Source organism: Ricinus communis, chromosome 8, assembly GCF_019578655.1.
Source record: "Ricinus communis isolate WT05 ecotype wild-type chromosome 8, ASM1957865v1, whole genome shotgun sequence".
Taxonomy (NCBI): Eukaryota; Viridiplantae; Streptophyta; class Magnoliopsida; order Malpighiales; family Euphorbiaceae; genus Ricinus; species Ricinus communis.
Window position 1 is genome coordinate 8,620,515 of NC_063263.1, and position 13,952 is coordinate 8,634,466.

The following is a 13,952-nucleotide window of genomic DNA, read 5'->3' on the forward strand; positions in this document are numbered from 1 at the left end:
TTATTAATTCTATTTCGTTTCATCCGGAATGGCCGGGATGTCTCATTTTATTAAAAAAAATGAAATAAAATATTTTTTATTCTGCAGTAGTCAAAATCTCGATCATTTCGGACCGAAATGATTGAGATTTGACTAAAATAGTCATTCCGGACGAGATTAACGAGATAGACCGAAATAAAGTAACTTTATATACAAAATATATTATTGAATTGAATTAAGTAGTTCGGTAATACTTACCTCTATCACAATAAAAAAAATTTCTCTCTATCAATTAAAAACGAATTGAAATTTAAAATTTCAAATAATCATCTCTTTAACTTTATCTATTATCTCATCTTGCACTCTACAATTTAACCATATTTTCATTTCACTAATTCATCAATTTTTTATGATCTAATCTATATTATCTAATAATAAGAACTTAAAACTTATGTGATTCGATTTTCATATTTTTATCTCACAAGATAATATTTTATAATTTATTTGATTATGTTATAGAGAGATTTCATTATTATAATTCTATAATAGAGTATATGTATACTTGTTACTTTTCAATATGCTATTTAATTAGACTATAGGTAATAATTTTTACAGTGTTGTATTTTAATGATTTAAAATTAAATTATGGAATAATTCAAAATATGACGTTGAAATGCTTCGATATCGAAATATTTTGTTCTAATGACAAATCTGGAAATTGAAATTCATAACTTTGAAATAGCTTTTTGACTTTATATGGAGTTAAATACATCAAATTTAAATCTTGATCAAATATATCTAATTTAAATTTTTTAAGAATAAAAAAATATTAAAATTTAATTAAATTATAAAATTAAAAATAATATTTATTTCTTTAATTTATTAATATAATATATAATGACGTATTATACATAAGTATATTTGGCAATATTTACAATTTAAACTTAATTAACTCAAAAATTATAAGTATTAAATAAATTAAATTTATTATTAACTTTTCGGTATAAGCACATTCATTATGTGATTTCAGCTGAAATTATAAATATTAGATCCTTAATTTATGTATGAATAAATAAATAAACAAACATTTACTTCGGCTTTCATATATAGTTTTAGTGTCCCATCCAAGAACTTAGAGTTAGAATTGGATATCCATCTTAATTATTTGTTATGATGATCTTAAAATGTAATAGATATTAATGGGTGGGTGTGGGGAAGCATATATATATTTAGAAAGGAGTATATTCTTATTGTCCATTATGGATGATGTTAACACCAAGTGATAAGTTTATTTAATATGAAAGGCTAAAGATGCGAGAACCCACGTAATAAAACTATTGTTATCATCAAAAGTAGTCCTCATTTCTTAACACCTTCGTTACCATTTCCTCTCTTGACGTTTGATTTTTATATTCACAAATTTATAGTCCAACAAAGAAATTCAAATTTAAAGAAATACGAATTAAATTACTTTATTGATTGATATATATTTAATAATTAGCACTAATTAATAGGCATATTAAAGAATATATACTATAGAATATATTCATAGGTTGACCACCCAAAATATGGCAAGGAAAAAGCCTATATATGTGTAATTACAACAGTAATAAAAGATATCACATTGGTGGTTCAACAAAAGATGATAATAATGGCCTGCCTTTGCCTTTGCCTTTGCCTTTGAATCTAATCATATATGGAGAACCCTTATCCAAAAGAAATATATATATATATATATATATATATATATATATATATATATAATATATGTATGCACAAAGCAATGTACGGACATGTGAAAGCATGAGATAGAGCAAGTTTTTGTGTCTGTCTGTATACGTGGCAAAACATATTTTTTATTACCCTATTTAATTAATTTATAATATTAAAATAGAATTTTCAGTAAAATTCTAATTTAGTGAAAATAAATTTGTGTATTTTCTTATGTAGATGTTTGTGAATTTTATTTTAATTCTAAAGTTTATTATAATATTATTATAGATAGACAAGGTGGGAAGGAAAGTCAATATTTGCAGACCCATTTAGTTTATCTCCAAGAGGATAACATGGGGTAAGCATACATAGGGAGCCACCTTTTTTATCCCTTCCTATGAAAGATACGTTTGAAAATTAAATTAAATTAAAATAAAGTATGTTATCTATCTTCAAGGGAGATCAGATCGTTTCCAGGAATCTCTGAATTATATTTTTCTCTTTCTTTTCTTTTTTACTATTAAAACATTTAAGTAGCAGAAATTAATAGTATTATCTTAACTACCAATTGCCTTTTCTTCACGTGGTCCGCGACTAACAAAACAATTTTAAAAATAAATAATTATATAATACTTATATAAAAATAATATTTCATATTTCTGCAGTGACTTGAACTTGACTTAAATTAAACTATTAAAATATTAAAGAAATAAGTATAATTAGACCTTTAAACTCGTATATTTTTTAATTAAATTTTGTATATTACTTCTTACTTGACAATTTTATGTCACGAGCACCCTACCTAAACGGCATTATATATAAGCTCAGACCTAAATTCAAAATTGATTGGTCCCTTTTTCTTGCTCGAGTTAGAAATGCCTACTTCTATTGATTCTTTCTGTCCATAACCAACAGCTATGAGACCATGTATTTCTACTCATCATCACTCTGCAATCTGGTAGACTTAAAACAGTTTTAAAAATCAATTTTATTTTATTTGATTCAGGAAACGCAATTTTAATGTCTACCACTTTTCTTTTCTTTCATCACTTAATGAAAGAAGAAAAGAAAATAAAAAGGTGTGAATTACATAATCAAAAGAAATTGACAGTTTGGACCAAAATGTCAACAACTTTTAATTCTTTTCCATTTAGAAGCGTGAGAGATTAGATTTAGCCGCCCACTTGATTCTGTAAACCTAACTATTTGGCCCACATTTGCACATACTGCCATTTTGTTAAGATCTTGGATAATTCCTAGAGATCTCTCTCTACATGCATTCATTAATCATTTATGATTCTGTACAATTATATACTTTTTTATTTTATTTTTTATCTTCTAAAGATATTTTTTTTGTCTATTTTAAATTACACCCCACTTTCATTTTCTAATTGTTCAATAGCTCATAGTTAAAATTGTTTTTATTTATTAACATAAATATTATCACTTAAAACTAAATTTCAAGTTTGTAATTTTTATTGATATATTTCTTAGTTCCGATGTGATACCAAATATTTTCATTTTCAGTAATAAATAAATCATTAAACATAATGAATGTGTTGGAAAATCTAATAAAATTGTCCATATCTTAAAAAGACAGTTGTTGTTTTCTTTTTTGATCAATCTTTTATTTTTAATTATTAGTCTAATAAGTAATTGTCAAAATACTCTTCATTAATTAATAAAGATATAATCGCATGTCAATTAGAAATTATACTCTTTATAAAAAATTTAACAAGAATATTCTAGAAAAATAATGATAAAAATTAGTATTATCAAATCTGTATTTCTTAATTTACGTGTATATTGAAAATGGATTATCTCTTTTAAACAAATAAAATATTAAAATTAATAGTATCAACTGTAAAAAACTAATATTCTTAGTATATTTGTCAATTAAAAATGAAAAATATTTTATGATGAAAGAAAGATGTATTTTAAGTTAAACTGAATATTACGTGCACTTTAATAATGTATGCAGTTATTTATAATAGTGTTATTAATAATAATAATAATAAGATTAAGATTACCACTCTTAAGACTGGAATACATAATTTGATAGTGTTAATGCGTGAAGCAAATACGTCACATAAGTTTGAGAAGTCTTCTTCTACTTTCTAATAAGATAGTGGCATTTGAAAATTGAATAGTTAGACTTTTTCCTGAAGGCAAAGAAAATAGCAGGTTTTTATTGGTAATCTCAATTTTTTTACTAACTTACATAAATAAGAAAGAAAACACATGTAAAAACGCGTTCTAGAGTAAACCAAAGTTGTTTTTTGCTTGGACCTCAAACTATATATTAGTTGACGATAAGGCGTACCCAACCTTCTATCAAAGTGTGTGAGCATCGTATTTTCAAAGTAACCTTCCTATTTTGACCCCAAAAAGAAACTAAGACTAATTCTTACACCAACGAATAATATAAATATTTTATATTCTAATTTTATATATGTAATTATCTAAAACTAATAAATTTATATCAGATATTTAAAAATTGGATGTATAAATAAAATATACAAATTGATAAATATTTATATATATATATATATTAAATTTTGAGAATTAGAATTTCTTTGGTAGATATATTTAAATTTTGAGACATAAAATTTAAATTTATATATGATTTTATAATTTTTATTAATTTATTAATTCATAAATTATATTTCTAATTAACCACCGATTCTAATTTTAAAAAATAATTATATTTTAATATATATTAATTTATAGATAATTTTTAATAAGATAATAATAGTAATTCTGATATAAGAGATAATATATTAATTATATTTTAATATTATATTAAACTAATAAATTAATAATAATATTAATTTTAACAATAATTTTTGAAATAATATTTTTAATATTATATTTATACTAAATAAATATTTTGATTATATAATAAATTTTTAATTTTAAGAATAATGATATTAATTATTTATATATTAATTATATAATATTAAATTAATTAATATAATTAATAAATATTTTTATAATAATATATTAATAAATAAATAAATAAATAATTATAAATATAAAGATAAAATAGAGAATATCAATCGAATAGTTATTTGTCTCTCCCTTGCGGTCCCGTGTTGGACAGCCTACTAACTACACGCGTGATAATCACACCCCAAAACCTGGAACATCTTTCCAAATCTGGAAAAACATGTCTTAAGAAAAATGATTTGGCATTCACAAACTCATATTATTATGGAAAGGAAAAAAAAAAAAAAAGCTAATATTGGTATTGACAAAAAAAGTTGTCAATATTATTATATGGAAGACGAAAAACAAAAAGAAAAAGAAAAGGGATAGTGCCACTTGTCCCTGGTATTGACAAAAAGTTCAAATAAATAAAACAATGTTACATTAAATAAATGCAATTTTCATGATTGCAATTGGTAGTCCACGACAAAGAACAAAATTTATTATAAAAATATAAGTCAATAATGTATTTAGTTTTCAATTTAATAAATAGTTTTCCAGTAAAAGATTTATATTTTAAAATAATTTTATAATGACCGTACATTTTTTATATCAAATATATTTTTTGACACGTGATTTTATTTATTTATTATTATTAATAACTCATGATTAAAATTTAATTAATAAAAATATAATAATTAATAAATAAAGTTATATTTTATTATATAATTGATTTAATTTAAGAACGAATAGTAGATTAAATCTATTTAATTTTTTTACTTTATTTCATTTTTTATAATGACACGTGTAAAATATAGTATATGTAGTTTCTAACTTGGTAGTTTTCTCATTTAACAAGAACAGTTCCCTTTTGTAAAATTGAAATGTATTCGGCTCACATAAATACAAGCATTAAATTAAAAAACACTAAAAAGCAAAAGATATATAGATACTTAAATATTTTATTCTCATAATTATACAAGATTTTTAAGCATTTATTAGTTATTAATTATTAAATAAAGAAATAAGTTAGCTTCTTAAATTTTTTTTAATTAATTCATTATTAAATATTATAAATAAGAGAGTGAGCTATCAAAAAAAAGTTGTGAACGCAAGCTCATAAAAAAATAAATTAAAATAGAACAAATTATTGTATAAATTCTGAATGTTTTAACATTACAAGTAGAAAATTCAACATTATTAAGATTTGAGGTGATAAATAAGATCTAAGATGACTTCACTTTACTACTAAATTAATATCTTAATTTCTTTTCAGGTGAGACTATGAAAAATATATCTCTGCTCCTATGACATCTCTATCTTTTTCTTCTTGAAAAAAAAAAAAAAAAAGTAATTAAGATCCATTCAGACAACCTTGTTTTCCACGTGCTAAAATCTAGAACCCCACAAGAGTTGGACAATCAATTTCTTTGCTCTTGCTTTACAATTCAAAAACTACTAATCAACCCCATTTCTTTGGGTGTTAACTGGAATGTATTTGTCTACAAATGAACTGAGTTTCCTCTCTTTTCTAACTGTGGCCCACCAATGAAAGTTCAGCCATCAATTTTTTAAAAAATTTCCCCTTTTTTTTTCCATCCAAATTAAGCAATGGGCATAAATAAAACAAAAAGTTGGGTTTAGGTAACATGTTTTGAACTGATCATTCATGTTCTATTTTTGACTCGATTGACCTTTGCAATTGCTAAGAAAATATCTACTGATAAATTGATAACAAAACAAGAAAGAAAATGAAAAACTTTGGACTCCAAATTTAACGTATAGTGCGACTTAGTTTGAATCATGACTTTATGAGTTTGTAATATAATTGTCATTTATCTATGATACATGAAACTAAAATATGAAATGAGAAAAATAAAAATACAACCCAAAATCCCTTGATTTATATGCATATTTCTTTTTTCTTTTTTGTTTTCCTTCGTATCAAAAGGTGCTTATTCCAGATCAAAAGGCAGTGATCAATTTTCACATAATAACAAAGTATTTGGCTGAAAAGTGATGAGAACTCTAGAATATCTTTTTAGCTTGTATCCCATTTTCCTTTCCATGCTATTATTGGGTTATGTAACCTGCTGACATTAAAAAGTCCAACAGAATAAAAAAAAAAAAAAGGGCAACATTCCAACCACTTATTTGAAGAGGGTTTGATTCTGGAAAATATAAAAATTAATTGGGGTGCAACTAATACTCATAAAAGAAAAACATTTGCCAATGACATTTAACGTTAGGGTGGCTCTATTTATCATTAAGTGTATTTTAAACTCAATACACTAATGAAATACCTGTTATTTGAACTTTCAAAAAATTTTCTTCGATGTTCGATTTCTTTTTTTGCCTCAACATCTCTCTCCTCACAAACAATCAGCAATCCCTTTTCTTTTTTCCCAATGCAGTCCCTCTTTTTATTAATGGTCTGATCTGCTAATGTTTTTATTGGCTCAATTTCTAATCGCTTCTCTAAACCCCCTTTAATAATTTCCTTTTTTTTTTATTCATAATTGTTTTGGCAACTATGTTTAGAGTTTGAACATCTTTTAACTGATTGCCTTGTAGTTGAGAGTTCAAACTAATTTAGTGAATTTCTTTTATCAACATCTAATATAAAACATCTAAAAGCTAAATTTACGGATTGACCCTGCATGAGAAAAATAATGCTTACCGTTCATGTACGTGTGTATTCGAGTATTGGAGCCTTCAACTTTGAAAAAATTAATTTCTATTCCTTCAGAATAATTCTTATTTCTCACCAAAATGGACCTACTGATGGAGACTGGTTTTATGAAGTCTTCTTCCCAGAAGAAAATCCTGAGCTTCCAATCAAGCCAAGCACAACAATTCTACTTGTTCAACTAAAACAGGATATTAGATTGCACTTGGCCTGGATATTTTTGAACAGTCACTCGGCTTGTAGATGCATTGAACCTTCCTTTCACTACCTGTCTTGACAAAGGCATTCAAGCCAAGTCTTACAACGACCCGTTCACCAGCTCAAGATCATGGGCGTATATATTCACACAGATGGATTACATAATTCAAGAAGTTTTGGTGTCCATTCTGATAAAATGAGAAGTCAAAGATCACTATTGAATTTGACGTTCATATGAGAATTTTCAAAGTCGATAACATGCTACATTCCATTTCGTGCATCCAACTACCAGCACCTATCATGTGCTACTGCTTACCCACCAAAATGACTTACATGACAACGTATTAAAGAAGAGATTAACGATTGAAACATTGGAAAAAGAATAATAATAAGGGGAGGAAAAAAAATGGTAAAAACAGCTGATTATGTGACTAAGCGTGAATTTCTACTCTTTTCTCTTTAATACATTTTTTTTGGTTTTCTTCCCTTCCTTGGGGAGAAGGTGGAGGTGTGGTTAGGTGGGAGAGGTATGAACCTTCCTCCACTTCACCGGTAACTTCGGTAGGCAGGGCTGTACATACAGCTTTCGGCATACTTCACCAGATCCTTCGGTTGAGGGAGGCGAGAAGCCAATCCTACACAAGGTGATTGCAAGATAGTGAATATATATATTGTACTAATAGGTCTTACCACATGCTAAGACTTTCATAGGCAGATTGGCTGAATTATAATATAAGAATTAAGGACTCACCAAGTTCATAAGCTTTAGCAGCCACATTGGCAGCAATATTCGCTGAAATCTTTCTGATGTTTGTGAATGGTGGGTAAATGAGCCCCTTGTCAAAGTTTTCCTGGGTCACCTGTGCAGCCAAAGCTTCCGCTGCACCGAAGCAATAAGTACAAATGCAGAACTAGTTAAGAATCTAGGAATATATATGACATCATAACCTTCAAGAGAGCTAAGTGGCGATAATGAGGAAACTTCTAACGAATTCTATCAAGGCAAATTACTCATAATTATTGCTCACGTACATGCTGCCAGAAGCATATCATCATGAACACGGATTGTACCCGACATAATTAAACCCAGACCAAATCCAGGAAAGATATATGCATTGTTTGCCTGATACAAGGTATAATTAATCCATGAATCCGTATCCAATGTATTAAATATCTGAACTTAAGATATTGTTTAGATCTTAAGATATCCTACCTGACCAGGCACATAAACCTTTCCCTCATATTCAACAGGGGCAAATGGGCTTCCACTAGCAAAAATAGCACGGCCCTGCAAATTACAGTGAGAAATAATTGTTAGTCCTAACTGATAATCAGCACCCAACAAGAAGTATATCAAGCAAATATCCAATCTGAAGGCTTTCCGATGGTGAAAAGTACCAATATGTTAATATTATAGTAGGTAAAAAACATGCAGAAACTTTATGTTTTCAGTACCTGACTCCATGTATAAGCTTCTTCAGCAGTACATTCGGATTGTGAAGTTGGATTAGAAAGAGCAAGAATTATAGGTTTCTGCATGAAAATAAATAAAGGTTATTTTAGAGTTCACTCCCCAAGAATAAACTAGATGGACAGACTGAATGATACCTCATTGAAGGAGGCCATAGCCTCAACTACTTCTTTAGTAAATGTTCTTCCCACTCCTGATGTTCCAATTAAAACTGTTGGCTTAATGTCCTGAGGGAAAGATGAGAAGAGAACTACGATAATGAGAATCATTTGGTTGTGCACTCGAAAGGGGGGAGAGAGAGGGCGAGAATGAGCAAGAGAGTTCATACATTAACAGCATCCAGAAGTGTCTTAATAGGTTCATGTTCATGAGCCCAGGGCCTCTTAAAATGTTGGAGTGAATCCATACGAGAACTAACAATCAACCCCTGCAAGGGAATTTGCCTGAACATATATAACTGGAAAAGAAGAAAAGAAAAAGGAGAGAAGGTACAGATCATTCTTCTTCAGTCAGCTAGAACCAGAACAAGTTCTTAATACCTTCGAGTCCACCAGCCAAATCTTCTTACGAGTCTCTTCCACTGGCATGTTTGTCTGAAGAAAGAGCAAGAGAAAATAAGCAATTGTTTAGATATATTTGATATTTAATGCTTTCGCAATCATATCCATAAAATAGGATTACATGCAAAGAAGTAATAAAGGATTCTAACAGACCTGTTTTGACATCTCCAGGGCTATGAGTTCTGCAATTCCGGTGCCAGCCTGTTATTGACAACAGAGTGAGGCATGATAACATAGCATAAAAACATCAGAAAAATGAAGATTAGGGCTAATGAAAGTAGCCTGAGTCAGAAAGCAGTTACACATGTATGATACTAGATGAATCCTAAGAAGATATATGCTGGCATAACTTGAGCAATTGATCGTTTTTGCTTTAACTTTCTTAAAATACATATTTTAGTTTACTTGCCTTACTACAAGAAATATCAACAAATAGATTAAGCATTATTAGCACAATTAGTATCTACTCACTTCTCCAGCACCAAGGAATAAGAATCTGTGATCAGCTAAGGATCCACCAACTAATTTTAGTGCTGCAACAAGCCCTGCTAGGACCACAGATGCTGTGCCCTAGAATAAAACAATTGATACAAGTATTAGAGCTATGCCTGTCCTAATTGCTATGAGTATAACAAATATAGGAGTAAAAGCTACCTGAATATCATCGTTGAAAACAAGATGAGTTGTACCATATTTTGCAAGCAAATCAAAAGCATTATGGTTTGCGAAGTCTTCAAACTGCAGAATTTAATGCATTGATTTAGAAAACCATTTAAAAGGGAAAGATTATAAGTGTCTTTTATTGTTGCTAATTACCTGAACGAGGACTCTCTCACCATAATTCTGTTTGACCGCAGTCATGAATTCATGTAGCAGTTCTGCATATTCCTGACACGAAGATGAGAGTGTAATAGTAAATTATATAGCATATAATAACCAACCCTTCTGACAATAAAAGAAATCCACCCAAGTTAATTAGGTGATATAATCATGTACCTGTCCGGTAGCCCTTCTTTGCCTGAGACCTATATAGAACTCGTCATTTAACAGCTTCTCATTGTTGGTTCCCACATCAATTGTTACAGGCAAGCACTGCAATAATTGAGAGTTTTGATATTCTTTCTGTTAATGACAAGGGAAATGATAACATGAAGCAGAACTGATCACATTCTCTACATCCTTTACATGCAGCTAATATAGGCATCCCGCATTGTTAATATCAAACAACGAAAGAAAACTTGGTGAAGCACTAAAATATCATTATTCTATCCCACAAAAGTGGTAAAACTTCCACATGATATGATGGATTTATGATTCTATAAACTGCTCAACTGATTTACCCTAGGTTGACACAAAATAGAAAATTAGAACAAATAGAAGTAGAAAGGGAAAAAGCAACATATTCTTATATGGATACTTACAGATGAAGGGCGAACTCCGCCAAGTGCTGTATATAAAGAAAGTTTCCCCACAGGTATCCCCATACCCTAAGAAAAGTAAATGTCATCAATTGAGTCACACTCACATATGAGAAAGACTGTGCACGCGCAAGAGTGTGTGTGTGTGTGTGTGTGTGTGTGTGAGAGAGAGAGAGAGATGAAGAGGAGAGAACGTGGTGTGGGGGGTGTTGGTAAAACCATACATGACATGAACTTTTGGAAGTGTATTCAGATAGATCTCACCTGACATCCAAGGTCTCCCAGCCCCAAAATTCGCTCACCATCAGTCACAACAATGACCTGAATATTCTTCTCAGGCCAGTTCCTCAATACCTCAAGAATTCTTCCCCTGTTAAAGATAAATTATTGGCATGAATGTGGATAGCTAAAAAAAGCATTGAATAGAAGTTTAATTACAGTACACATAAGAAATGATGAATAGATGATACGGAATTTACTTTTCTTTCAAGCTGATGTAGAGACCCTGAGGACGACCAAAGATGCTTCCATATTTCTGGCATGCCTCACCAACAGTTGGAGTGTACACAATGGGGAGCATCTCCTCAACATTTTGGATAAGAAGCTTATAGAATAATTTTTCATTTCTCTCCTGTAAAATAGAGGTAGCAGTAAAATTAAGCTGGAGATAAAGGTTACAGTTAAAACAGGCACTATAGTAGTTCATAGTATGAATTATATTAGGAAAATAAGCAATGCAGCTCAATGCCTTATTCTAGAATATTTTCCACCAATATTCAAGTAATCAACAGCATTTGCAAAGCACACCATTCATCCAACTAATCTATTAGCTGGCAGAATATGAATCGCTGATATTAACAATGATTGAAGCATATTAAACAAAAAAATTGAGCCCAGAATTCTAGGAAACCTTGCAGCTACCTGAAGATCCATCATAGCCATGTACTTTTGCAATGGAAGTTGATATTGACGAATTATGTGCATCATTTTCTTCACCTGGCAAGTAGAAAGGGCAAAAGGTCCATCACATGTCAAATGAAATTAGAAACTCTAAAAAAGTTAGTTAAGAATAAATGCAAAGGCCAACAAGTAAAGTAAATAACCTGGAGCTCCTGAGAAACTATTGCTGGGGGAAGAAGGCCACGCAAATAGTGGGCATCTCTCTCTTTATCATTGAAAGCGAGCCCTTTGTTGTGGTGTGGGTCTCGCAACAAGGAATACCCACTGCAGCATATCATAGGAAGCAATGTGTAAGATTACCCTTCACATATCTTAAGGCATTCACAAGAACTAAGAAAAAGAATAAAGAAGCCCTAACGCTCCAAATGAAATTGAGGAATTAAGCAGAACTGATACGGAAATTCAATACAATTTCTTTTTTTCAATATCCTGATTGGTGATAATAATTGCAACTCCACAAGAATGCTGAAAGCATTACTCCTTCATATGATACGTTGTTAAAGAAAAAATATTAAAAAGAAAAAATAGAAGAAAGAAAATAGATAAAAAAAGATTGCATAAAGACAAAAATATATATATATATATCTATAAAAGCTAACAAACGGTGGCATAAACACCTCAAAGCATATGCAAAATTCCCAACTACAGTGACATCTACGAACCACATCATCAACGTTAACAACAGTACATAACAAGCTAAATACATCGGTATCATCGAGATTCCAATAATCAAACAAAAGAAATTTGAATATCAATTAAAAAATAGAAGAAGCAAAAGTTCACAAAATCAATGCTCACATCAACAGTGATTGATAAAGCTCACCTAGCAACAGAGAGGGACCAAGGAGTGACAAACTGATCCTCAGTGGCAGTATCCTCACCATACACATCACGGACCCCACCAGCAACGGTGGATTTGGGGTCTAAGTCAAGCACAGAAGCACCATCTCTCATTTCTTGTAGTGTGCTCTCCATCATAATGCTGCCGTTTCGTTCCCTATTGGGATTTAAAGCTACTACTTTCAGAGAAGAAGGAGCTGTAGGCACTACGAGTCCTGCTCTCTGTTTCCCTGGTACAGGACTGCTGCACGAGCCACTCTGTTTAAACCCCAAAATTTTATCACCATAAAAAGATTGAATCTTTATAAATCAAATTTACAGTCAAATTGTTGAGATAGAAAAATAAAATGTGGTAGCTCTGTAATAATTAAGAAAAATAGATTGTAACCATCAGATAAGTAGATAAAGGCTTAGATATGGCTAATCTACGCATCAATGGATTAGGTTCCCAAAAATTTCTAAGTTAAGCAATCTTTGTATTTTATGAACGACCCAGATATGGAAAAGTAATCTATCTGATTATACAAAGGAAAATGAGCTTAAAAAGTACATACCCAGAAATGCAAATCAGCTAAAGAACAAAAGAAAGGAAAAAAAAGAAAGAAAAGCGAAGAATTTACATATTGGTGACTAAAGATGTGAAAATGCAAAGGTAAAAAATGATTATGGAGAATAATTATGCGAAGTGGTTGAGGGTTGAAATGGCGAAAAGAGAAAAAGCGTAATGGTTAAAATTACCAGAAAACTGTTTTTCAAGGAGATCATGGCGAAAGAAATGTGGGAAAGACAGAGTCTTTCGCTGTGTTCTATAAACACTCTCTAAAGAGATACGAAAGAAAAATTGAAGAAGAAACAAAGAGAGAGAAAAGAGAGAGTCTATAGGAGAAATTATATATGTATATATAAGCTTTATAGCTAGCTCTCTCTCTCTCTCCTCTCCCCCCTCTCTCTCCCTCTTCCTACCAGTTAAGAAAGGCGATTAGAGAGAGGGAAGGGGCTTGAAGAAATGGCAAAGAAGGAGCCTAAAAACGTGTCTTAACTCTCTTTCTCTCTCTACGGGTCCCTATTCTTCTTTTTCGTTTTTCTTTTGGCTGCCTTGGCACACCGGTGCCCCAACAATTTGACCCCTTATAGTAGGTCATCTCTTCTGGTTAACCCATTTTATGTTTAATTTATACTTTATCTACTACAATAAT

At 30.1% G+C, this 13,952-nt stretch overlaps 1 protein-coding gene across 1 annotated transcript; it reads right to left on the bottom strand.

The window, feature by feature from the left end:
- Nucleotides 1-7,704: 7,704 nt before the first annotated feature.
- On the bottom strand, nucleotides 7,705-13,593 carry LOC8273782 (NADP-dependent malic enzyme). Its single transcript, NM_001323739.1, is given in 20 exon segments — nucleotides 7,705-8,142; nucleotides 8,259-8,387; nucleotides 8,540-8,630; nucleotides 8,721-8,795; nucleotides 8,963-9,040; nucleotides 9,116-9,205; nucleotides 9,307-9,405; nucleotides 9,518-9,571; nucleotides 9,692-9,739; nucleotides 10,010-10,108; nucleotides 10,193-10,276; nucleotides 10,355-10,426; nucleotides 10,535-10,630; nucleotides 10,960-11,025; nucleotides 11,221-11,326; nucleotides 11,436-11,587; nucleotides 11,878-11,952; nucleotides 12,060-12,180; nucleotides 12,740-13,014; nucleotides 13,495-13,593. Coding segments are annotated over 20 exon segments (1,926 nt in total). The 5' UTR covers nucleotides 13,522-13,593; the 3' UTR covers nucleotides 7,705-8,053.
- Nucleotides 13,594-13,952: the final 359 nt, after the last annotated feature.